The sequence below is a fragment of the Melospiza melodia genome, chromosome 4 (assembly GCF_035770615.1).
Source record: "Melospiza melodia melodia isolate bMelMel2 chromosome 4, bMelMel2.pri, whole genome shotgun sequence".
NCBI lineage: Eukaryota > Metazoa > Chordata > Aves > Passeriformes > Passerellidae > Melospiza > Melospiza melodia.
The window spans coordinates 13,108,697-13,136,381 of NC_086197.1; the positions used below are offsets into that span (position 1 = coordinate 13,108,697).

At 39.6% G+C, this 27,685-nt stretch overlaps 1 protein-coding gene across 1 annotated transcript in view; it reads left to right on the top strand.

Annotated features, from left to right (window-relative positions):
- Positions 1-26,091, top strand: part of LOC134417919 (uncharacterized) — a 54,555-nt gene extending 28,464 nt beyond the window's left edge. Inside the window, exons 4-6 of the mRNA XM_063155789.1 lie at positions 14,409-14,453; positions 20,971-21,033; positions 25,847-26,091. Of these exons, the coding sequence (XP_063011859.1) occupies positions 14,409-14,453; positions 20,971-21,033; positions 25,847-25,883 (145 nt within the window). The 3' untranslated portion in view covers positions 25,884-26,091. The remainder of the gene's footprint in view (positions 1-14,408; positions 14,454-20,970; positions 21,034-25,846) is intronic.
- Positions 26,092-27,685: the final 1,594 nt, after the last annotated feature.

Below are 27,685 nucleotides of genomic sequence, written 5' to 3' on the forward strand. Positions count from 1 at the left end.
AAAGAATGAACTAGTAAGTTTAAGAATCAGTATTCATCCTGTGCTGTGCTATCACATATTTGTTCCCATAGTTCCAAACACTATCCAATATATTTGTGTAACTGTGGACTAAAGACCCAAACAGCAAAACAGGGAAGTGCTTTAATAAAAAACCCACCAAGATTTAATAAAAATTCTCCCTTCCTGCCTCCTGGATTTCTAGTCCTGCATGTGCAGCCCACATAAGAGAATAAGAAGGCTTTTTTATGGATAACATTCAGATTTTCGTAGACTCAGAACTATATATATTTCAGGTATACTCAATGATTCTGACAACTCTCTAAATCCTGGTTTGCTTTGTGGTAGTTTTGTCTATTTTTTTTTTCAAATGGTGCTTGAAACTTAAATTGGTGTTAGTGGCTACAGAGATTTTGGAATTTTTTTCAAGTTTTCAGAAAATGAGAATCCATTTTTTCTAGTAAGAAACCACCTTAATCTGAATCCTTTGTATATGCAAATTTTTATGAAATCTCTTCTCATCAAAGTATTCCAAAATAAAATGGGAAAGAACATTTCTTCTGTTCAGAAGAGTAAGTACTGAGTTTTAGAAATCAAACATAGATGTTGGCACCAAAAGTTCATAATATTTTGGGATTACTCCCTGAATACATTCTATTCTAATGTATATATATATATATATGTAATTGTATATATATAATGTGAATATTCTAATAACACTGCATTTAATATAATGTGAATATTCTAATAACACTGCATTTAGGTTTTATTTCATGTTTTGTCCTTTTTTTTCCCTTATTGTTGGAGAGAAGCCCCTAGAAGTTAAAGGAGCAGAAGGAGCATGCCAAATAATAAAAACAACTCTGAACAGAACCTCAGTGGTTTTTTTTGTGCCAAAAAGCCCATTACAGCTCTGGAATTCGTGGTGAAATAACAGTTTATGCTGCACTATTCTCATGCAGCCACTAAAATTCTTGTTCATTTTGAGAGCTTAGCACCTGCTCCACCTTCCATTAGCTTCCAAGATGGTTTTCCAGACACGTCTGCTCCAGCAGAGGCAAGGATGGACTGACCTGACTGGAGTTTGAAGCATCCATGAAATACCTTTTCTGTCATTTTCCTTGTATAAATTGCTTGTCAAACAACTCCAGGTCTGTGGCAGCTTGTGCTGTGTTTGTGCAGCTGGGCAGATCACCACATGAAAGACAGGAGGGGGAAGGAGTGAGGAGGTTCAAAGTTAACTGAGAGCAGTTCTTGTGAACGTAGATATATGAAGTTGGGCTCCCACATTGATCTTGATCAGATTTGGCAAATACCTGCTGAGTTTATCGAAATTGTCATTACTTATATTTGAAAAACATGCCTGTGCTCTGATGCTGATGGTGTATTTGCTATGAAAACCTGGGCCTGTGTTGCTGCCCTTCCCTGGAAGGTGTCAGCATTAAAAACAGGCTCAGGCTGCTGAAAGGAGCTTTGAGACTCCCTGGGATCCAGGCTGTGCTCCTGCTTTTGTGCACATGTGAAATGGGGAGCATGGAATGCAGTGTCCAGTGCATTCCAGTGGAATATGGACACCCTGCAAAGAGGGGGCAGGTAGAGATCTTGACAGCAGGAATTGAATCACCTGTTTGATCCCGCAGATATCAGGGGTGAACATCTGCAAAGGGGTGTCCCATAAGCATCATTAACAGAATATTGCTGCCACTGGTTTTATTCAGTCTCCTGTCTGGTGCTAGATGGAACAAAATGGGAGTAGAATGATTTGCAGCTGGAAACTGGATGTATCCAAGGAAGAACAGCAGTTCCTGGGATGGGGTGTATGGCACTGACATAAGAGAATAGGAAGGCTTGGGTTGTATGGCATTGACATTTGCCTGTGTGAATTCACATTTGGTTTGACAACTATCAACCAACTGCACAAGGTGTCTTGACATTGTTTCAATCACTGCTATGACTCAATAGCTTATTCTCTATTTTAGCCAGTTCAGTTCCTCTACCTTACACTCCTCTATATCCATTTTTGGTTTTTTTTTTCCCAAGAAAACATTGTACCAGTACTTCTGGGAAAAGAACAGAAGGCCTTAAATAGTCATTGGAAAAGCTGAGGTTGGAAAATACCCAGTAGTATAAACATATTGCTCCCATGAATCTGAAGACGTGCCACCTTTTAAACTTGGTCACTCCAGGTGGGTGCTGAACTTAGCCTTGATTTAGGAATAAGAATTGCAGATCAAATGCAAAGGAAAAAATATTGTTCTTAAAAGATGCCAGGATTTTTATTTTAAGCAGACTGGTGGAAGGGGATGAACAAAGCTGTTTTGTTCTGATGGGTTTCTTGAAATAAAAGGTAGGTGGCAATCAGGTAATGCATCTTAAGGGATGGTGATGTCATGACTTGCATGTGGAAATTGCGAGGTGTCAGTGAATTCAGCTTAAAGATTGTAATCTCCAGTTTGTTCAAAATGAATAAATGAATTCTCATTAACACAATGCCATCCTAAGAACAAATCCTAAGAGCAATTACCAGGAGAGGTAATTGCTTCCATTGGTTCAGATGTGCTCTCCCCCTGCTCAGGAGAACTTCTCTGCAGATGCCCACAATGATGCACACAGACTGCTGCAAAGTGAAATATTTCCTAAAAGGAGGGGAACACAGAGGTGACCCTCCATTCCCACTGGTGTCCTGGCTGCCTTAGGGAACACTGTGGAGGTTGTGCTGTCATGAAGTCTGAGAAGAGTACAAAACTCACTGGGTATTTGAATAGTTATGAGAATTATTTACTGGAATGATGGAGTCTCTCTTTTTTTTTCTATTGCAAATGGGATATTTCTATCCTGACACTCATTCCAGGACAGGCCCATCTTAAATATTCTTGGTAAAATGGACAGTTAAAAGCTTTTATTCATGCTATGGGATTAATAATGACTGTGCTTGACCATGTGTGCTGTAATTCTTTTAATAGCTTCATTCCATTATCAACTATTTATTAAAAAGATTTCACCACAGATATGGGTTTTATGGAGATTACTGTGCACTATACTTAATTACCAGATGTTCAGTATGTTTACAGTATATCTGGTATTCAAGTAAACTTCTCCGTGTGAAAACCATCTAAAATGAAAAGTTAAAATACCTCTGTAAAACTTTGTATTATAATAACTGGAAATGGAAATTCCAGCTGGGCAGTGTTATGAAACTAAAACTACAAATTTTCAGTCCTACTCCAAAACAACACTGTTAAACTCCAGTAAAAATGTGTTTCGCTGTCTGAATTTACCTTATGCACTCAGTCCATCAGATAAAACATCACCCATGTGTTTTTCATATTCTTTTAGTTAGTTCATTGCTTTCTTTCATCAAAACTATACAAACTCAACTGGATGCTCAACTTTGAAATGAAAATTCAGAGTTTTATGGTTAGGAAGTTCTAAAATTCAGACGTGCTAAAGCCCAGGGCAAGTGCTTTGCATTGTCTCATTGCGATCATGTAGCTTTCTTAAAATTCTGTTTTCCATGCAATTTTTTATTACTCATTAACTCTGATCTCTTTAAATTTTTCCCTTTTAGAAACCTATAACTAGTGAAGTTATCTAAGCCCAAGGCCAGTCTGAAATAAGCTCAACTCACCACCTGGAAAGCAGAAATGCTTTTGTGTCTCAAGAAGTTGGCTGATCCAGAATCTTTCTGATTGTGAGTCTACCTTAATTCCTATTTTACATCGCTCTGTGCTGGGCTGACATTGTTTTTCCACATAAATAATCCTTCTCCTTCCCTATTATTGATTTTGAGCAATTGTAGTATTTTAGACTCCCTGTTGAGTCTTATTTAATCCTAAGCTAAGTAAGTCAAGCTGTTTTCCAGTCTTTCTATTCCTCTGGTAACATGTTTTCTGGTTTTCATCTTTCTATGACCAGAACTGCACACAGATATTCTCATGCACAAAGTCTCTTGAGTACCCTTGCAATAAATCTCATAATTCTTTTTCAGGGAAACATTAATGAATTTCAATCCATCTTTCCATAGCTGCATCATATCAGCAATTCATGGGCAACTTGTGGTCAATTAAAGAAACCAGATGGCTCTGTCCTCCTCACTTCTACCTTAAGAATCCCTAGTTTGAATCCAAAATAGTTATCCCTACAATCTCTGTGGGTGATAGCAGTCTGTATTTCACTGTATTTTCACTGAACACAGCTTTGATTTCCCCCTTCCCAAACGTGCTGCTGTGTCACACTGTTGTTAACATTAAATTAAGTATTTCTGGAATTGCTTTTCTGTTACACTTGCAGCTCTGAAGTTCCAGTGATTTCACGGCAAACACTCTTGTGCTGGGATAACTGAAATATCCACAGCGCTGGTGCTTTCCTCCTATTTTTATCTGCTGCAGAAAGAGCTGGAACGACCCAATTATTAATACAGCCTAATTCTATAATAACAATACTGTGTATCCCTGCTGTCATTCAGCTCTGTGCTTCTGTCTCTGGGTGCTCCTGGCAGGAACACAGAGATCCATCCTCCTGCTTCAGTGAAACTTTCCAGTCTGAACCTCACCTGTAAACTTCCTCCAAGCCCAACACACCAGCAGTGACTGGTGCTATCTAACACCTCTTTAATTTCTGTAAATTCAGGTCTGGATCTGCTCTCAGTGGCACAGGGGAAGTTTTATTGTTGGCATTACAGAGGATGAAGCAGGACCCAGGTGGGCACTGACCCATGACTGATACCCCAAGACAAACCCTTCAGCCCCAGGTCTGATTAGTCCTTCAAGAGCTGCATAATAAGGACATGAGGGTGAGATTTCATCCTCTTCCTCTTGGCTTCTCATCCACAGAATAGGCTTCTCCCCTTGGCACACTTTATTAAAAGGGATATCACCCTAGACAGGGCATCTGAAGGGATTATCACACAGTAAATGCAATTACCTATTTCTCAGCATGTTGCCATTATTTGCAAGTGAAACATGATAGGTTTGAATCCCTGTGTTGAGCATCCTCCACTGTGATGGCTACAAATTTCAAAGGTCTCAAATAATTTGACATAGAAATTATAAACAAATCAAGGTATAGAGACTCAGCTAAATTCTTAGTAGCTTGTGCTTCAAGTATTTTAGCTTAAGGATTTCTATTTGCTTTGCAATGGATATGGAAGCAGTGTAACCATCTTTAGAGGAATTATTTGTCTATATCCCAGTAGGATAATTTTGGTTGTATATGATTTGTACCAGAACAATTATATCAGGAGTGATGCAATAAAGAAAACCAACAGTGCTATGCATTCCCACCAAAGCTGTTCCATTCAGTTCTTGCCACCAGTAAGTGTTTGAGACTAACCTGGGACTTCAGTCTTTTGAAACAGCAGAATCCAAAGTTTTCACAACCCTTTTTTATAATGAAAATTATGGATCTCGCACTCACAGAATTTTTCCTCCAAACTCTGGGGAACTGTTTAACCCCAATTTAAAGTATGGTGCAAGATATCAAAGACAGGAGACAGTATTGTGGTTGTCAGCATTTGTACTTATTCTGTTGGCAGAACTCAGGTTCTATCCCAACAGAATAAAAAAGCAATTTCTATTTCTGAATTATAATATTTTAAAAGAAATATTATAATATTTATTTTTCGTATTAGTACTGACAATGCAAATATACACTGTATGGAGAAAATGAATTACATTTTAAATTAACAAATAAAATAATCCTAATGCTTATGTTTTGGAGAGGGTGAAAAATTCAAGTTGAGGCTCAAGAAAACCCAGGGAAAAAAAAGAAAATGTTCTACAATGGCTTTTTGTTTGTTTTCTGGAAAACCTCTGTATTCCAAGCTACTATGAGGATTGCTTAATGTCTAGGATTGGCAAGTGTTGTTTGTGAAAGGATGCAGGTGAGCTGCTTGCTGTTGAGAAATGAGGTAGTGTGTCTCTCCTGACAGGGGGCCAGGCAGGGAGGTGTGGGCATGAAATTCTTGGGAAACTGGCAGGAGCAGTGAGTAGAAACAGTGTTCTGAGAAATTAGCCAGGATATTATGAGAAACTTGGAAGCCGTGCTGGAAGGGAGGGATGGAGACTCATGTGCATGCTGGGGGAGATGAAAAGGAAGAAACAAGGTAGAGGACATGACAAGGCACAAAAGGAAAATGGAAAAGGGAGGAAATTGAGGAGAGGAAATGCACAAAAAGAAAAATGGGAAGAGGAGGAAACTGGGGAGGAGAGGAAATTGTGAAGGGGAGCTGTCAGGAGATGCGAGGCTGAGGGGAGAGGAGCGTAAGAGAAGTGAACTGGGCAGCTGCTGATTGAGACTGACCAGGCAGGGGGAGAGCAAACAGCAATACCCAACCCTCAGCCCTGAAAGGCTGAAGTGCAGGAGAGTTACATTCATTTATGGCAGCCAGCTGTGTGAATTGATGTGTCACAGAAACACCTTGGGGTTTGTCCTGCACAGTCCCTCTTTGCCGCGCTCTCTCTTGCACACTGGGAAATGTTTTACACAGGGCAGGAGCTTTTCAAACCAAGAATCTCTGTGAGTGCTTCACCTGGAAAGAGACCCCTCTGGGGAGCTCCTTGCCTCCCTGAGGAACAGTGTGAGGCCTGCCCAGCTCTGAGCAGGCTGAGAGGGCTGTGGTGACTCATGTGACACCCAAGGCCAAGCTCCATGTGGCACGAACAGCAGCAGAACAGGCCCTGGAGTGTTTTAGGCTTCACGAGCTGTGAGAGCCCTGACAGTTCTATCCAAGGGTAATTCAGCCTTTGGTTTCCTTCCAAACTGTCAAACCTGCTCTTGTATCTACAACTCTCTGCTCCCAAGGCTTACAGTGGGGTATTTGAGTTGTATGGCTGCATGGAACCTGTGCCTCAGTGGTGCCTCTTGGCTGGGTTTTTCCTACCTGTATCTCTTCTTTTGTGTTGGTGTGCTCTGGTTGTCACTCTGAAGATCTGAGATTCCAGCAGTGCTGATGCAGCCTCTAAGAGGAGCCATGCAGGTTTGGATTCAGGTTTGTCAGGGCGTGCTTTAACTCAGCCGGATGTGTGAACACGCTCACCTTGTCATGTCACAGTTCACTGTCCTTAAGCTCTCACTCAAAACCAAAGTGTCTAGGAACACCAGGAACAAGGCTGTCCATTTCCATCTGCTCCATTTTGCAGTCTCTTTTCAGCACAGTATCAGGGCAGACTGACCTGGGCCATGCTTTTGTCTCTTGGCCTTTTCCCAGCACTGCTGAGTGTGAAGGAGCAGTGAGAGCAGAAGGCAGTCTGCACCAATGTAGGTGAAAATGCAGGATACCAACCATTTCCTAGACTTTTCCCATTTGCTTTCCACAAATGAAATCTCATTTTTTCATTGTTATTTCAGTCCTTTGGAAAAACAAGCAAACAGGAAAGCTGGATTGTATTTGCTGATGGTTTGATGGGGTTTTTCTTTGGAACTTCTGTCCTCTTTCTGTGTTTTAAAGCACTGGCTCTCCAGGACAGTGTATTTAGGAGTGTGGTACTCAAAGCTGACCTCTGTAGTGCCTGTTAGTTGGATGACTGTTACTGAAATACCTGTTAGAGGTATTTCTGTTCTGTGCTCAATGGAATGGGGCTCAGCCAGTGCAGAGCTGCCTCTGCCATGGCAGAGAACATGAAGTTTTGTTCAGAGTTTCCCATGGAATGTCTACAGCTGAAGCCCTGCCTTACATTTGCAAAAAGCATTGAAAAAGTGATGTCTAGCTCTTATTGCTGCAATCTGTTTATCTCCTGTCAAGCACCTCACATAGCAACTTAAAAAAAAAAAAGAAAAAGACAAGTGTTTGAGAGTAGAAATGATGGGTATGAAACCCTGAATTCACTGAAACCAATGGAAAATCTGCCTTTGCCTCCTACAGTTGGGCTCTTGTATCAAAAATGTGGTAACAATTAGGAGTAACTGTCCTCTGCCACTTTACAGTTCTTCTTTTCAAGAGGGCATCTCAAACTACTGTCTAACAAATTTCAGTCTAATGCTAATCTTATTTAAAATGTTATTGAATTATACTGACCTTTAAAAAGCCTTCAGGATCCAGTTTTTGTCTTGGATTTAGATACTAACAAACCCTATGTCCATTTTTTACCCTGTGGCCTGGAAAGAACAAAGCTTCCAATTACGTTGATAGGCTTGCATATTGAGCAACTCAGTTACTTACATAAAGACATTTCTCCAAAAGGAAATTGTATAAGCTCTGGAACTGCTTTTCCACCCTGTGTACAACAAATCTTCCAATTATTCAGTAACTTAAAGGTGTTATTCCTATAGGAATTCAAGTGCCCATGGTCTGATAAAGTGTAGCAAATAAATCTGATTTATCCCGTGACACAGTTTTTTTGAAATATTTTCCTTTTTGTTTTATATGGCAAGATGAAAGAAAACTATGCTAGTAGGTGCCCTGTGAACAGAATTGTTCATGAACATAGTTTAAATGCCTCAAATCCATGCACACATTCAACTCATCAGTCAAGTGTCAAAACAGCTTAATTGCTTTTTTCACAGCTTTGATCATAGTTGTGTTTTATTGGACTGTTCACATTTTCTCTTATAATCACTTGTTATCTTTCCATACAGTTCTAACAAGTACTGTCTTCATCAAGATTTTTGTTGTTCAACTTCCCTATTTCATTTTTAATCTGCTAAATGAGCATTTCCTTTCTTTAGAAAAACAAATAAATCAAAAGGGTCAATTTGCTTTTGTGTCTTGAAACAAAGCTCTTTTTGTTTGATTTCTGCTTGGTCATTTATTATCCACAGCATGTTTGATATTTGTGATAACGAATTTTACAAGGAATAAATTACATGCACATCCTGATGAATAAAGCCCCTGTTACTGTGCAGTTAATAATGCTGGTTGCAAACTTTGTTAATGTCTTACAAATATTTTTGGTAATAACACATCAGGCTTTATTTATATTTCCTAGGAGGAAGCTGTCCTTTAACAAACTCAGCAATTTATAAAGAGGCATGGCTGGTGTTATCCAAGGAGATTTTTAATCTTAAACCCTCCTGTTCTCAATTAAAAGGTCTGACACAATTCTTTGTCCAGCTTGCCTCCTGTTTATGGCATTTACATGAAATATGGCACATTATTTAAAGCTAACAGTATAATTGTGTGTGCTTCATCAGGTCAGAGCACAATAATGCATGTGCAGTGCTCAAGACTCAATTTGCTCTCTAGATGCATTATAACCTATTTGGCATGATTTTTTTTCCCAGCGTATATATTAATGGCCAATGATGGCTCTGATCCAGAAAAGCTTTTAAGCATGCACCTAACCTTAAGTAGGTGATCAGATCCCTGAGACTTGCTGCTCTTTGCTGGTTTGTGCTCTAAACAAACAAACACTCCACTGTTTGCCGCCCCAGGCCTTCTCATTCCTGACATGATCCTCCTTGCTGTAAGGATCAGTCACAGTGGCACTGGGATCACATCCCAGTGCTCTTGTGTCCTGCTCTGTCACCTTTCCTCCCACCCAGGGGAGATTTGAGCCTCTCACAAGGACCAGGGCATGTGGATGTGAAGCAGTCTGAAAATGGATTTCCACCACATCTCCTGTGCTCATCTGCCCTGTAATCTTGACCCCAAAGCTCCCAGTGGCTCCCAGTCTGTGCCAGGCACAGCTCCTCACATTTCTGCTGCTCTCATATACTAAGCAACTCCCTCTCCTCATCCTCCCAGCCTGTCCTTCCCACAGATTCTGTATCCAGCCATTGCCACTCCTGTTTGAGCTGTCCCAAAAAGTCTCTGTGATCCCAACCAGACCATAGCCCTGCAATGGCACACACCATTTCCAATTCCTGTGGCTCATTCCCAATGCTGCTCGTGGCAGCTCACAGGCAGCAGCCATAGATGGTCCACAGATACATTAAAGACATATAAATAAATGTATCTGTACATATAAAAAGATCTATGGGGTGGTTTATGAAGTGATGCAAAGTTCCTGCTATCTGAATATGACATTTGGGTCTAGAGCTCAATCTAGAAATTTAAACTGAACTCGATCACTGAGGAAAATGAATCCAAGATACAATCCCTCAGTGAAGGCACTGCCACAATTATTTACATTTGCACTGCTCCTTTTATTCTAGATAAAAATTAACCAAAGTTAACCCAAGTGTCCTCAGCAAGGCCTGGTGTCATGTTGTTTTCATATGAATATTCTCCAGTTTCCATCTTTTACATGTACCATTATAGTCACCTTTTACATATACCATGATAGTCAATTTTTTCAGGCCAGAAGTTATGTTCTCAGGATGCTGGACTTGATGATCCTTATGTATCTCTTCCAACTTGAGATTCTGATACACCCTTTTGCCTTTGGTGTTAACTGTATAGAGACTGTTTTTCTGTTCAGTGCTTTACAATTTAAAAAAATAATTGCTATGAGACAGATAATTTTCAACTTCTTTTTTTACTTTTTCAACTTCTTTTTTTACTTTTTTCTTCCCCCCTCAAGTGGAAAATGGAGCTGCAATACTCATGGTCTTTTCACTGTGCAGCAGAGGCAAGACTTGCCTTGACCATATGATGATTATGACCTACCCCAGCTGAAAGGGACAAGGATCAACAGTTAGGTGGTCACTTGATTCTTCCTCAGTTTGTTCTCTGTTTCCTCAAAGTTCAGAGGCCACACCTATTTGAGGGAAGCTTTTCTCTTATTTGGAATTGCCTCTGTGTGCTTCTCTGTGATTAAAGTGTCAAGTGGACAAAGGCAAGCATGAGCCCATTTTGTTTGGCTGCAGAGGGAGCCAAATGAGTTGTTCCATGTTAGAGAAATTATGGAAGGAGTAGACAAAAGTGGGTGACCAAAGTCAGGGAAGTTCAGCTGGTTAGAGGCCAGGTTTGTAAGGTTAGTGTGATCTCAGGCTCAGCTCCCTGTCTGACAGCCCAGTTATAAAATAAACCCATCTTCCATGCTTTTAAATTGGGTAAATACACTTTTAAAAATGATCCTTGAATCTGATCAAACCCTACAGTTGGGTGTTTACAGCAGCACTGAAGACAGTCTCATGACTGCAATAAAACTAAGAGCCCATTTCAACAACCAGATGTGGGAGATAAACATGCATGGAAGGCCTCACACTTAAAAACCTTCCACATGGCAAGGGAGAGCAGCCCATTGTTCACTATGGGTTTGGGGGTTTTTTCCCCTCTGGATTCCCAGCAGAAAGGGAAGTTAGCTTTATGGGGTATTTTTCTTGTACATTTGCTTGATTTCATAATGGCAGGGTGCCTCAATCACTCCCCAAATATCAGAAATCTACAAATTGATTCCTTCTACTCCTGGGTTTATAGGAAATAGGAAGGGTGTTCTCTCTAAAATCCTCTTTATTATTACTCTGCTTCAGTCTGGAGGTTGTGTTTACACAGTGCCAGCCTGGGGCATTTGAAGTCTAAAAGTCTGAATTGCTGCAAGTACAACTTCTGTGTTCCTTAGGGTAAAGGCTGATTTTATTTATTTTTTTTTTAATTCTCTCTGAAAATATCTACAGCACTGTACAATTTGAACAGTTTGAACAGTGGAACAGGCAAGAACAGCTAGAGAGCATTTATTTGAAAGTAGGCATTTCACAAACTGGGCCTACACTTTACTTTTTGGCCAGAAATAAACAGCTCAGCTAAAACAAATGTGGTGGTTTTGTCTGACTTGGGTTTTTCATGATTGCAGTGTATATAGAGGTATTTCAGCACATTGTATAAGGATGTTACTGAGGCAAATTTTATGCATTAAAATTATAGCTTTTATTAAATCCCAATCAGAATAGTTGAGAAAAAAACCCAACCAGAAACATTTTCAGACATAAAGTGCTTTTCCAGATCTGAGGATCTCTAAGAGCCCATATACCCTAAGCAGATGAAGATGGGTAATTATCTCCTGTAAGTCATCCTGCAAGGTTGCATAACCTCTCTAGAGGTGAGGACATACCCTGATTTTGGACAAAATCCTGTTCTCTTCTGCTGAGGCAGCCACGTGGAGGCAGCAGTGGAAATTGCATCCCTCAGATGAACACACCAGGCCATGAAAGCAGGTGCTCTGGGCTTTGTGCCTTCAGCTACATTGTGCCTTCTGGTCCTGGCAGCTCCTCTGAAGCAAAGGCAGCGGCAACAGAATTAGTCAGTGTGCAAGATGATGATGATGATGTCAGTGGAACTAATCTATTTTAGTCTATTTAATTATTGTGTTTAGCAGTTATACAGCAAAGTCTTCCAGTATTAAAAACAAAGATAAAGGCAGACTGACAACTAATTAAAGTCTACCTGCTTTGGAGTGTCACTGTATTTATTTTTAGGTTCAGCAATTAAAGTTGCTACATAGACCACATAAAATATCCACATGCAGAAGCAAGAAGTCAAAGCCCAGAGTAAATCTGGATTCACAAAAGCCTTTGTTCCAAGTAGTGAACAGACACACTGTAAAAAGCCCCAAACCAACTATTTCTTGAGGATCTCTGCAATACCTAATCATGAAGAAAAAGAGCTAAACACAGACTTTTAATTTAGCTCTCCCTATCTCTTAGCTGTCACAGCCCTATTATTTACATTTTTGTACGACTGGGTTATTAAAAATTCAAGCAGAATTAAAATGACTAGAAGTGATTTATAGTGTCAGTCCAGGAGATTGTTGGTTGTTTTTTGTTTATCCACCTGTTTTCTGACTCCTTGAATAATTTCTCTTTCTTTAATTAAAAAAAAAAAAAAGGAAAAAAAAAAAGGAAAAAAAAAAAAAGAAAAAAGAAAAAAAGGCCAGCCTGCTGCTACTGAAACAAATAGGTACTGTAGGGCACTTGAGTCCCAGGCTTTGTTTTGCTGCCTGCATTAGGTGGGTTTAGGGGCCAGATGCACTGAACTTTGCAACAGACAGTGCTGGGACCATCTGTGCAGAGTTGGGGGGTGTCAAAGAAAGGCTGTTTGTGTAAGTCGTGGGAAACATAGTGGCCTGCCTGCCAGTGTGCTCCATGAATTGAACTAATTGAAGATTATACTCTAGAGCTTGCCGTAGCTCAGTGAGAGGATAATCCTTCATCAGCTGCAGTCGCAGCCAGTAATTGGTGCTTATTACAGGGAGGAGTTCCCCCGCAGTGCTGCAGAAACTGAGAGGCTTTAGTGTTTAATTACTGTCTTTCAATAGAGATGGGAGGAAGGGGCGGGGGGGAAGGTCTGAGTAAGAAAGTCCGGGAATAAGGGGAGGGGCAGCAAGTGTAATGCAATTTCTGATAGTCTAGGCTAGACATTTAACAAGTGAGAGCCCCTTTTGTGTGAGAACACAACGTTCTGGCATGGATAATGAACCTCTGTTGTTTGTAATTAACCCCCGCGTCACCACAAAGTCTTTGTCTGGAATATTGTCTTAAAGGGATTGTTTTCCACACCTCCAGCACGGCTGAAAAGACTTTAAAGGTCTCACTTGCCACATTCAGGACAAACTCACTTTTGAAAAGGTGTTTTGGTGGGTTTGGTTTGGTGGGTCTTATTTATTTATTTGTGTATAGTTTATTGCAGCCCTGACTGTAGGTGACACCCCCATTTGTCTCTGGCTCCATATTCATACTGGAAGATGATAAACATATACAGCTCTGAAAGGCTGTTGAATGATTCTGAACTTCTAGAAGTGAAAATTTTGATTTAGCTAGGAAGACATGCTGCTAGGGTTTTATTTTTGGGGTTTGGATTTTTACTATATAAAATTCTACCTTAGGTTAAAGCTGATGTAATATGATAGACCTGGAGTCCTCATATGTGCAATTTCTTCCTTTACAGACACAGTTTTCTCTTACTCCAATTCCTTCAATATTGGTGTTAAATAGATGAGTTTACTGGGGAGCTAAGATGAGCCACTCTGGGCTATAATAATCTGAATTATAGTTTGTGTAAGAGTTTCTAAATGTTAATGGTATTGAAAAATAAGGATGCAAATGCCCATGCCCTGGACACTGCAGTGTACTGCTCTGTGCTATCATTTATTTGTTATGGCATCCTTGGAACAGGGCAGCACTGCTCACTCATTTCAGCACCAGCATGGGATTGTAAAGTTAACTCCATTTGCCTTTTGCTTGTGAAAATTGCACAAATGGAAGTTTGTTTCTTTCACCTAAGTCTTCTAGGGAAAAATACAACAGGCAAGCATTGTTTGATGTTACAGAAGACAAAAAGCATGCCTGCCCACTAGAAAAGTCTTGCAAACCTCATTTTGTATGTTTGTCTGTCCCCTCTCTGCTTATATATAGAAAGGGAAGAAGTATGTCACAAGAGGGTAAATTAGGACCTAAATGCAACTATTAAGTAAAAGCAATATCCCTGGTTAAATACGTACATCTTTCCAGAGGTTACATCTGACACTGTGTATTTGAATCTGTTTGTTTTAAGCTTGCATGTTTTTATAATTGTATTTTTTTTCTTCTACACACAGCCAAGTGCTTAACTGTGCACTAAATCCTATGGACTTCATTAGAATGTAAGTATGCATTGGAATTAATTAGATCTCTACAATATCCATTATTTTCCTTATGGCTGGGAAAAGTCACCATGCCATGAAAAAAACCCCCACCTTTATTTTATTAACAGCCATAGGGAGGTATAAAAGCTGTCAAAATAAGGAAATGGATCAAGAATTGACAGAACAAATTTTTGTATCAGAAGCAGAAGCACAATCAGCGACCTTTCTGAAAAGAAAGAAGCTCTTTATTTGTCTCTTGTTGCTGAATACAGGCAACAATAATGACCTAAATGAGACCTGCTGAGTGCAAACAGAAAACAAATGCATGGTGGGTTTCTAGCATCAGCCACTCTCAGATGCTTAATTGCAAATTGTTAAATACACAGAGTTACCAATTCATTTTAACAAAATAGCATTCACAGACTCTTACCAGTTTCAGCCTTGGCACCTGTTGAGTAGCTCCTACCATCAAACAAATAATTTGGCTTTGACACTGAGTAAATATCAGGGCTCAACCATTTGTTGTTAACTACAAATATCCAAACCCATCAGTGTTTGGTACACAGTGTGGTATTGAATATGTCTGGGAGATGCTATTCCTTCAGTAGAGTAAGGTAGAAGGAAAGGAAAATATTCCAGTACACTAGGATCTATTTCTCTTCAATCTTTTCCCCAAAACTCCAGGAAAATCACTGTACAGCTGCAGTTTCACTGTCCAAAAGTCTCTGTAGTAGCAATAGTTATGTAAAGGTTGGAGGAAATGTGACTTCAAACTGATGCCACAAGGAGCCAAAAGAACCAAGCCAAACCAAACCAGAAAATTTCCTGAGCAACCTGAATCAATTTAGCCTGGGAAAAGTGAATAGACAGATAAACCATAACTGGCTAGAAAGGATTAGCATGAAGGAAACTGAGCTCTGCTCAAACCAAACAGGCTCAGACAATCTCTCACCAGAGACAACCTTCTTGACAGTTTATCCTCCATTTTTTTATCTTTTTACCTTTTCCCTCACACCAGCCAAGAGAATCTGCAAATGTATCTAGATATGTCTGTGTGTGTATGGGACATTTATGTTTATAGCTTGAATTTTGGAAAGAGTTAATCTAATTACAGCGATAATAAAGGCTAGAAAAATTAGTCTGCTCTCATACCCAAAAAGCATAAATGGTTCCTCAAAAGTATCCACATAGAGATAAAATAAAATAAGTACTTTTACAAGCTATTTAGAGAGTGTAAGCCTTTGGGAAAACAACCTTTTTTTCAAAGATTTTTATCCTGTTTAACAGATATTTGCTTTGCAATTTTTAAATACCTAAATGTTTTTGTTCAGAATCCAGGAAACTTGTAATGGGCAGGTATTGTATAACTTGCAATGCCTTTTTAGACTTCAAAGTTTTAGGAATTATAAATTGCTGGATGAAAATAATATTCCAGCTATTAATTTTAAGTATAATAAAGAGCAGGAATGATTCTTGCCCTGCCTCCAGCAGGCCTCAGACCAGTCTTGTTGGAGCAGTTTGTTAAATCCATGGGGATTGCACTCATAAGCCGAGTTACACTCAGGTAAAGAGCAAACATTAAATGAAGGGCATAATTGGAGTTTGTTCCAGTAAAACTGACTGGAATAGGGCAGAACTTGACAGATTAGCTCATGTAAGCTGCAGTTTGTCCCAGCCCTTCCACTGAAGTGACAAAAGAAGGGAATGTTGCCTTTTTAACCAATGTCCTTTTAATTATGATTTCTAGTTTAGATGGTTGCAGAGAAAAAAGTTGAACCAAACTTTGACTTTTTTCTGAACATAGAGATCATAATCAAAAAAGCCTGTGAGATGTTCATTTTTGCAAATACAACTATTTTAAAGTCATCCTGTTTTGAAGACTGACTGGCACTTTGGAGTACTTACAGCTGGTGATGCCAGAGAGCTCTGAGGCCATGTGGGGCCACTTCAGGAGGTCAGAAACATGCAGGCTATGATAACATGTCAGCCAGGAAGTTCAGTGTGTGGTAATTGGCTTCCTTGGCTCTCTCTCTCATTGTGAACCCTCATGTAGCCCCAGAAGCAGATTCCTTTATCTGGACACACTCTCATTCCCTTGTCCATGCACTCACAGCTCTCTAGCTGAGAATTGCATTAAATAGGGTTAATGTTACATGATTTTCTACATCTTTTTTTCTTTAAGACCTTAAAACTGTCTGCTGCATCTTCTTTTAGTGGCACCAAACCTGTGTTTTCATTAATTTCTGATTTCTCCCCTGCATTGTCACACCATACCTGGCCATGAACTGCTGCTGCTTCCACAGCACACAAAGAGAAAGAGAAAATCCCTCAAACCTAGTTTAGAGGTTCATAAGAAGCACAACTGCTCTCTGGTAATGCCCTTTGATTCACTTCAAATCTGCAAAAATGCAGTTTAACTTTTTACTGGCCACAGAGCCACAGTTCTGAGAGATTGTCTGACAAATGTAGGGCCTTTTGTGTAAAACCCTTCTATATCAAGGAGCCATGAGTAGTGTCCATAATTTACTATTTATTAATGACCATCTCTTACTGGTCATAAACTCATTTTCTACAAGAAGTCAGAAAACACACAAACAGCACTGCCTGCAATGAAATGCTGATGTGTATGAGGGGAATCTGTCACTACCAGCCAAGTAGCAGTGTATAGGATCAGTCTACCCAAATTTGTTAGCTGGTTTTAAAAGCTTCCTTCACCCTGAAATAATTACTAAAATTGCATGGAAGTCACTGCTTTCTAATAAATATGTTTATTTTCTCATACATACATATATATACATATAGATATACACAATTGAGACATAATATTTGAAATTATTCTGCCTAACTTAATTCTATAAATTTTCTTGGAACATTGCCCTAATCTTCACATTCCCTTTGGCTTACTGACCCCACAGTGAGAGATTTCTGTTTATAGTGACTGCCCTGTTAAAACAATATTTTACTGAGTTTTTGGCCTAATGGTATTTAACAAAGAAGGGTCAGCAAATTACTTTAAATTCTAAAATATCAGGGGAAAAAAAAGGAGTAAAAGGCTTTGGATAGCATTTTAGGACTGAACTCTTAGTACAAATTCACCCACAGGGCAGAGAGATATTAATTCCAAGCAGGCTGAAGTCCCTAGCCATGAAGGTTTTGTTGAGCATGGATTCAGACTTCAGCCCAGCAATACAAAGGAAAGTTATACTGAACTTCAGAGGCTCAGAGTTTTGATCTCATTGATTGTTTTGACTGGATAAAAGAATCAAGCATTTGGGATTAGAGCACTTAACTCTTTTAAGATTGGTTAAGAATTTACGGCTTATTAACCAATTAATGTTTCTTTAAGCTCTTAGTGCCTTAGCATGGCTGGGCTACTCTGAATTCCTAAGGAGACTTAAGCATCTACAGTGCCTTGGCATAGTTAAGATTTCTTCCCTCACTAAAAAGACTTAACCATGTTAAGGTTCCTTAAGCATTTAACAAAGTTTATATGCACTGTAGCTGCTGCCAATTTCCTTCTTAATTTCTAAACGAGAAAAATCAGTGTAAAGAATTGTGCAATATGAATTTGAGAGATCAAGCTCTTACCTGAGACACTCAAGACATGAAGTTAGCCTCCAAGTTAGCTCAGCATGATGACTGATTGAGCATTTCCTTTGTGGAACAGAAATCTTCATCAAGTGGTTCTGGCTATGCCACCAGAGAGAATTCTTCTGCATTGATAAATCACTAGTGCATTGAATTACTGAAGCGCATGACCATAGAGCCCCTAATTTTTTAACTTAGGATTTGTTTTTATTGTGTTCATATATTTATCCTGAATTACTAAAGTATTCATTAGCTTATGAATATACTAATCCTATAGAGTTAAGCAAAAACTAACTTTTACACAGGTCAGTAAAGCCCTTGTGGAAGAGATCTAAGTCAGGACAGAGTGCTCAATGGCACTGAGTCCTTTCTCCTCTACTTCAGTGTATTTTGTTAAGTCAATAAAAAATGTTTATTTCAAGTTGTTCACATGCAAAACAAAGACTATGAAAAGCTTAAATTGTGTAGATCTTTCATGCACTTATGTGAGGAGAAAAAAGAATAAAATTAGATTTTTCATTTTGAGCCCGCTGAGCGGGAAAGAAAACCACTTAAACATATTGTTACCTAGTTTATGCTTAACACTTTTAAGCATCAAGATTGACATGACTGAGAATTGTGCTTGTTCAGATGAAAAATTCTAATTCTACTCCTAATGATTATAACAGAAGTGCAATAACCTGTATGATTCACTGACAGTTCTTCCAGATGAAAAGATAGGTGTATCTGTCCACAATGCAAAGTAAAATTGGGATGCCTTTCAAAGATGCTCTGATATGAAATGCTATTATTGCTGCCAAAAACTATAAAAAACTCTATTCTTTCCTTTGTATGCAGAGTAGGTTTTGAAGGAAGTGAGGACAAGTTATTTGTGAGGCAGCATTTAATGGAACATGTAGTAAAATGGTTTTCTTCCTTTCTTCAGTTTATTATTCTGGTGTGGGTTTTGTGGTTGGGGTTTTTTGGTTTTTTTGTGCTATGTGTTGTTACTTTGAGAAGATAAGTTTTTTGAAGGTCCTTTCATTCACCCACACAGTCTAACAGTTTCATATAAACACAAACGCCCATTCTCATACCCAACTAAGACAATGGATGACAGTCATAGATAACAACAGGTATCCCTCCTTTACAACACTCATCCTTCCATGGACCCCATTACACTGGTCAGTTTGTCAAACAACCTGCTTGTCTTTCATAGGAATTACCTGAGGCCAAAAACATTCACAAATCTCAGAAGTTAAGGTTCCTGAGCTTCAAGAGCTCATCAATTTATTACTGCACTTTATATGCCTAAGCTACAATTCCCAGTTGCTGCAGCTCCAGCTGTGACAGCTCAGCAATCCCTCAGATGATGATCTTGGATGTCCAGTCAGAAAAGAAGCACACATGCTTAGGTGTGGAAAAGATCATTATGTTTTTCCCCCACCATACAGAATCTCTACAGCAGAAGCAGATTTAGTCCTTTATCCTCCAATTTCCATCACTTCTCCACAGCAATTAAATTCTGTGGCTTTGCCCTGAACTCAAGGCCTACAAACTACCCCTCTCCATCCACAGTTTTCTTTTACCACAGTACTCCAGACATCTTCAGTTTCTGAATAATGTTGGTGATGGCAGCCAGATATCTATGACACAGACAACAAAGGCTTTCCATCTGCACCAGAGGCCTCTGAAGGAGAGCAGTCATGCTCTGGACTCTGTTGGACTGATTCTGACTGTATGTTGCCCCTCTGAGGACATCAGAGGCTGCTAGGCACAAAAGGGATTAAAAAGTTTGTCCTGGTTCAGGGCAAATGTGGGAGAAAACGTCCAAAGGGGTTTCTCTAGAAAGCAGAGTCAAGTAGACCCTACCACAACTGGTTTGGGAAAATAATTCCTTGGAGAAAAGTGGAAAAAACCTGTTTATTTAACAGGCAAAGCATTCACCAGCACAAAAAAAAAAATTATGTTGCAATAAATTCACACAGGCAGCAATTTTTCAAAGGCTTTTAAGTAGTCCATACTCAGTTGATTTTCACAGGGAAAGTAAAAAAGTCTATTTCTAAACAAAATTATCCCTTCCTGCCAATTTCACAGCTCTACAGTGAAAATATCTGATTGTTTGTCCCTTCTCTCCCTCCCTCCCCTCCCGCCCCCCACCCAGTAACACAGAATGTTTTTCCCCAACACTCATTCTTGGAAATCATTCTATTTATTTTAGATTAAATTTTCCAACACATCTCAGATTGAGACACAGACATGGCATGGAAAATTTCAGCCCAAGCATTTAGTGTTTGGCAAAGTTACAACCAACTGGGACTTAAAATGGGAAGAGTTTGGCAATTTAGGATGCACTAACAGCCTTCCTTCTAATGAACATTTTCTTGTTCAAAGGTTATTAATAGACTCAAGAACAAGTCTGAAATTCAGAATAGACCAAAATAATGCTGGTGTCCTGTCTGAACTTTCTAGTCTTTATGGTAAAGTACTTTGAAAAATCATTGGAAAGCAAAGTTGTGTGACTAAAGCCAGTATAAATCTTAACTATAATTTTCTGGTAGGCTTAAGATTTGAAATATTGTCTTTAGCTTCAGTGGTGATATTAACAAAATGCAGTGTAGTGCTAGAAAAGCTACAGAAAAGGAAATTGAGAATGATCTCCAGAGATAAAGAAATGTGCAGGATGGAGTAAATTTGCATAAAAATTGTTATATTGGTATTTAATTGAATTATATTGGATCTTATATTTGTTAGACAATATCAGTTTGAGTTACTATTGTAGGTTATTATAGACTGGTGTATTATTAAAAAATATATATTCTTGAAAAAAGTTTTGACAATGTGCTTACCTGGTAAAGTCACCTGTTTAAAGCACTCGTGTTTTCTAATGTAGTGAAATATGATAGCACTAAATAAAACCTATTAAATTGGTGGTTTCTATCATTCTCATTATAAATCTCTCCCACAGGTGCCTGGATTATGTTTGCAGCAGATTCAGCCTTGTGCAGCAGGCCAAGGATGGTACAATTTGGTGAGTATTATTGATTGATGCTGTATCATTATAGTACAGTCAGCCCTTTCTTTCCATGCCCCTGTTCTTCTTGTTCAGCCATTAAAATAATACTTCCAGGTTAAAAATGCCATGGTTTTTAAAGCTTATTGCATGTGAGTAACACTGCTGTGGCACATTAAAATGCCACAATGCTAAGAAGAGTGCTAAATAATTGAATAAATATTGCTGTGTTTAGACTGTTCCTGTTTGTGGAAAGAACTCAAAACCTGAAAGTACATTATTTGCCATAAATCATATAAAATATGTTCTAGCAAATAAAAAATACTGCTGAAACTCCTCTGATGACTGTTTAAGCCATGGTGTAGAAGCAAAACTGCCATTTTAATAGCTATATATGTATGGTTTTTAGGTAAAATTTCAGCAATGTCCAATTTTTTTAATCTAGCTGAAAGTTTTGATGTTCAATTCTCTAAGTAGTGATTTCATAATTTTCCTGTTCATTGGTGATTTCCTCAAAAACTGAAACCTGTACTTGAATTGGACCTGTGAGAAATAATATTAATAACTGAGACATTTTAATATGCATGTGTGATGAACAACTACTGGCCAGTGGTTACTATATTACTGTCCTCTTGCATTAAAAATAAACCCACAGACTGTATGTCTGATTTTAGTCATACTCATGCTTGGTTTCAGTCTGGCTCCCCTTGATTCCATAGCAGCACAGATGAAAATCATGCAGATCTTTCTAACTGATGCAGCATTTAAAAAATCCGATGCTTTTGGCATATTTTTAATCTCAGCACTCCCAAATAGTGGGTCACAATATTCTGGTCCCTCCCATAACATGTAGAACATTGAAGTCTATCCCATTATCCTTGCTTTAGTGCTGACTGTTGGGAGTCAAGCCAGATATGTAAAAGTTGATAATTGCATTGATGCTTCTGATTTTTGTGGAAATCTAGTTTATGGTAAGTACTTTTTAATGTTACTATTTACTTGTTTGCAATGGTAGGTGGTTTTTAAAAAGAATAAATTTCAGTTCTGATGTTGTCTCCAAGAATCTTGATATATTGTGGGCTCTACTGGGAAATTTTACTGTGTGGTTCATCCACACCACCAACTTGGACCAATGATTAAAAAATGGGGTTAATTACAAACCTCTGAAGATCTCAGATGGAGATTTGCTGTTATTTGCATTAGTAGATTTCAAAGTGATGCAAGCCTGTGAGGATGAATGAAAGCAGTGCTGGAGAAGTGCAGGTAGTCAGGCTGGAGCCGTGATCCCTGGTCACACAGACCTTCACAGCCTGCTGGAGCCCCTTGGTATTCCGTGGGTTTTCTTCAGAGGGACAGAAATCCACCTGCTTGGCTCAGCTTGCCAAAGGCCCCAAGGGAACAGCAAAGTGTACACAGAGCTGGAGGAACACTGAGGAAAGTTAAGAAATTGTATAAACAGGCTGCATTCTGTTCTGCTTGGTCATTTTGGGGATTAGGAACTGATCCTTTCCAAAAATCATAGGTGAGGATTCTGTTATTCCTCCAGAAACTGATAGCAACTCAGGAAAAAAGAGGCAGAAATCCAAAGAATTGTCTGAGCTATTTTAGGTGACATCAGGTCAAGTTCAGTACAAATGCAGAATTTGCCCTGATTGCTGCTTCAGAAATTTGCAGCATTCTGCTTGCTTAGTTTCCTTGGAAATGCTGGCAGATATGTAGGGAATCAGGGACTCTCTGGAGTAGAGATAGAAAACCCAAGACTGAGAATGACCTCTTAACATGGTGTTGAAGGCTCAGAGAGGGAGCTCTGTATTCTAGTTGGTGGTCAGAGAGCAGCTGCTTTTATTTTAAATGAATATATGATAAAATAATTTCTCTTATGATGGAGTTTAAAAAGGTAAAGCCTGTTTCACTCTTAGCTTAGTCCACAGCACTTTCTTTTTTCTTTGAAGGAGAACATCACTGCCCAAAACCAGTTTGTGACTTTCCTGCTGTCAGGGGTCTAAATCCTGGGTATAGCACCTCTCCAGTTAGTGTTTCTAATAGCAGCCAGGTGAACAAATTCTTGTTCTCTTGTCCCATTCCAAGTAGTCCTGAATTGTGTATAAACTGAGTTGCTCACCTACAGTCAGAGACTCTTGTGTAGCAAGGTGTCAGAAAAGTACAAATGAGGGGCAAATAGCCCAGAAGTGCAATACATGATTCCCAGTTGCAACAGGAGATGCTGATGTCTGCTTTCACACATTTGCTTTTAATCAACAAAAACTGTGTGTCTGTGACGAGAAGCTAATCCTGTATGACATGGAGCACCAGATCTTATTGCTATTATCTATTTTAGCTTTCTATCTGTTGTTTAGATCTGAATTTCCTGTTTAATTTGAAGGAAAAAAATTGGAAAATTATTATAAGCTACATTCACCTATGTAATTGTCCATGCCTAAATTACTGTTTTTCAATAGCATGCTTTCTCTAAGTATGGCAATGCAGTTTTGGCATTACACAATGCATAATTCTGATGTTTCTCCTTGTAAAATTCCACTATGGTCATCATTTCCAGCTGATCCTCCAAAAATTTTGCTCTTGGCTCCTATTTTATAATGAAGGCTGTGCCAATAGCTTGTGCTTATCTAGCTTGGTTACAACAGTTACAGTCTGGTTTTCCAGCCTTAGGAAACAACTGAAACAATATTGATTTGCTTCAAGCCTGCCAGTATGACTGGCATCATAATCAAGATTCCAGTAGCTTTCTAAACTTGGGGTTTTTTCCCCAGTGTATCTGCCATGTATGAAACTTCATTAAAAATAAGGAAAAACAATGCTGGTTTAAGGTTTTGGTTTTTTTTTAAAACATGATTTCAGACTGGAAGATTTGCTTCTGTCAGTGTCATGAACTTTTCCAATTAATTTTTTAAACAATGCTGTCACATAAGTTCTTGGTGGGAACCTAACACTCCAGCATGGGTTAGGAAGCTACACTTTACTGAAAAAATTCTTTGCTAACTTGAGGTTGTATTTTCTTTCTTACTGCAGGTTGAAAACACATCCTGTTCATTGATCTAACTTTGAGATATAAAAATGGAAACTACTAATGTGCATGATTCAACTAAAGCTATACTGAACTTATTCTTACATTTGAAAAAAAAAATCACAAATTAATCCTTTATGTGGGATATAAACACAGAAAATGTCAAGCCTAAAGAAACCTTAAAAAGTAGTGATGAAATGAGAAACAGAACTGAAATTTCATTTTAACCACATAGTTTTCTGTTTGTTGTAATGCATGGATAAACATCTAGAACTGATATTTAAAAAGTAGCAAGAACGTGTGCTCACAGCTTAATATTTTATTATGAAATTCCAACTACACCCTTTGTGTATAAGTAAGTAATTACTCAGTTAAGCCAAGTTTGAATGCTCAAGCCAATTCTTGCTAAAATAGATTGCATCTCACTATTGGAAGGGAGTTAGCAGAATTTTGTTGTTTACCATATTAATTTTTTCAAACAAATGCCTAAAATCTCATTTTTGCAGTCACCAAAAGCACTCCAGAGGCTTATATACATGCTGCTTTCAACAGGCAAAAAGAAGTGGAGACAAACTTTGAATATATGAAAGAAGACACATTTAAGAGTGATGATGAACGTGACTATAAAATAGGAGGCCTTTCCACAACACATGGCAGAGAATGATTGCTACTGATGTTAAAAAAAGGCAGTGTGGAAATCACACTTATTTGACACTAATGCTTTCAAGCTTCTTATTTGGCAAGATAAGAGAGTCCTAAAATGTAACAATTGAGTATCTTAGGTTTTCATATTGATATGCAAGTGGTGACTAATTTTTATTTTTTATTTATACACCTAATGTGCATGAGCATCTAATCAGCTGAAAGTAAACCCTAGTATCTTTAGCACAAAGCATTTATGATGTCTATAAAATTTCTATTAAATTTAAGCTTTAAAAATATTTCTTTTTTCAGTATTTCCCAGTCAGAAGTGAAAGCTTTGCTTATACAGTTCTGCCCACATGCAAATACCTAAATCCACTTGAACAGTTTTGCCTTGTGAATCAGGAATGAAATTTCCCCAGTACAATGAAGGGTTTTACTCCTAGCATTTGATCACTCCAATATAGATACTGAGAAGTTGAATTAATTACTTAATAAATTAAGTAGGTAATAACATAATTTAACTGAAAACAGAGAGTGAAGTTTGATTACTGAAGACACAAACTACATTTCACCCAGACCATCATGGTTTGGAATACTGCAGGGAGTTATGAGGATATCATACCAGCAAGCTGCAACTGGGCCCCAATTTATGAACTGTAACCTCCAGAATCTTTTAAAGTTTGTTTTTCCTTTATTTTAACTAACTGTTTTCAGGTAAGTTCTTTTAGAAGTTTAGTGTGTGTGAAAGATCACTTTAAAAAAACCCAATTTGCTGTTTTAATACTTTTTTTTCTCTTAGATTACCAAACTGATATTTTGAAAAATACTTTTAAAAAAAATTAATGTTAAGAATTGCTGTATGGACTCCGTTCCAAATCCAAAGATCCTGACTCAAGTTTTTACAGTTTTAGGGGAAAGTAATGATAGATGTGTTGGGTTGAAGATGCAAGGTGCATATCACTTCACCACTTCACACCTCCTTGGGACTGGATGCAAAAGGGGATTGAAATGCACAACAAAATATTATTGCTTGACATCTTTACAGAGCTTTGAGTAATTTCATTAATCCTTTAATATGATGCACTGAGAACTGAGGTATCAAGTACTTTCTTGTTTTTTCTCTTTAAGCCTTTTTTTTTTTTTCTGTCCAAATTGGACCAGGGCTGCCTGGCCAAACCACTGCACTCCACCTGGGTAAGGAGTGGGTATCATTGTCGGGATGTCACCGCTTATCCCGGAACGGCTGCTCCCAGGTGGGACGCTCTGAACCCTGTGCGAGCACCTGGATGGATCCTGGAAATCCCTGGAGTACGGGAACGGCACCGCAGGACAGAGCCCGAAGTCAGCACTGTGAACTGCTCTGGGAATAAAGGCGCTGCATAAATACACTGTTCTTTTATTTAAAATGAGTGTCATTGCTTTAATAGGAAATACATTCAAGAGGCTTCCGTGCAACCTACAAAGCAAAACAAAAAACGCGAACAAAACAAAAAAAAGGAAAGGAAAGGAAAGGAAAGGAAAGGAAAGGAAAGGAAAGGAAAGGAAAGGAAAGGAAAGGAAAGGAAAGGAAAGGAAAGGAAAGGAAAGGAAAGGAAAGGAAAGGAAAGGAAAGGAAAGGAAAGGAAAGGAAAGGAAGGAAAATGAAAAGGAAAAGGAAAAGGAAAAGGAAAAGAAGAAAAGAAAAAAGAAAAAGAACGAGTGCTGTGTGGCGGTGACTCCGCTCGTCCCCTCGCTCCCCCGAGGCCGCGCTGAGGGGGCCGCGCTGCCCGCGGCTCGGCGGGGGGAAAGCGCCGCTCAGGACGGCTCTGCCGGGCGCTGTTCACCCGGCCGCCCCCCGGGGCTGGTGCCCCCCGGCTCGCTGCCGCCCTGCCGGGGCCGGGCTCAGCCGTGCCCGGGCACAAGCGCCCTCCCTCCGCAGGTGCGCGGGGCCGGGCAGGGGCGGCCGGCGGGGCCGCTCCGCCGCGGGCCGGGAGCGCGGAGCCCACGGCGCTGCCCAGGACGGCCGGCGCTCCGAAGTGGGATTCGGTGAGGGGGTCTCCGGGGGTCGGTGCCGGGCGTGAGGGAAGCGCTGTGCTCTGAGGGGGTCGCGGGCGGACCGGGGGTCCCGGCAGCGTGCGAGGGTGACGGCGGCCGCCAAGGCGTGGAAGGGCCGCCCTGTCCGGCTGGAGCCGCCTGAAGCGGGGGATGCCGGCGGAGCGGGGCTGGAGGGATCTCGGGGAGCCCTCTCCGAACCCCAAACACAAAATGTCCCCTCAACCAGGAGCCGGCAAAGCCAAGCAGCAGGTGGGTCTTACCCGGCAGCGAGCGGGATGTCCCTATGTGCCCGCTCTCCCGGGAGGCCATCGGGTGCTCGGGAAGGCGGCTGGGGAAGGTTTCACCGGGGCTAGCTGTGTGTGATTGAGCCAGGTGATGCGATAGAGGTGTGTCATTCTTTACTGTGAAATTAGGGAGTGATAAGGTTGACAGGCAGCACTCAATCTTTCCTTCTGGGTGTACCAGTTGCCTGCTGTGTGAATAAGTTAAGGTTATGCGAGGTGATCAGAAGTAGGACCTTCAATCTGAGTTTTAACCGGGCAGGGAGGAGAGGGAACAAGGAGATGAGTTAATTGTCAGTGATACTTCACTTTTTTCATCATCTCTCCCTCTTCAGGCAGCCCTTTGAATTAATAAATCTGAATGCATTTGTAACTCTCTCAAGTAGCTGCCAGCAGTGTAGGAGTGATTACTTTTTGAGTCATTCAGTCTTCTTTTTTTTTTTTCTTTAATTTCTTTACTAGAATTTCACCTTGCATTTTGAAGGCTGATTTTGATGTGTTCTTCCTTCTCAATAGAATAGGTTCAACAATAAAAAATACTCAGTAGTGATCTCTCCCTAGCTCCTGCTGACCCCTGTTGCTGAATTGGCCTTTATGGTTTCTATCCCTCTCTGTTTGACCAGTCTTTATTTACTCATGTGTAATGGAGAAATGGATGTAAAATTAGGACAACTTAGTAGTTCAT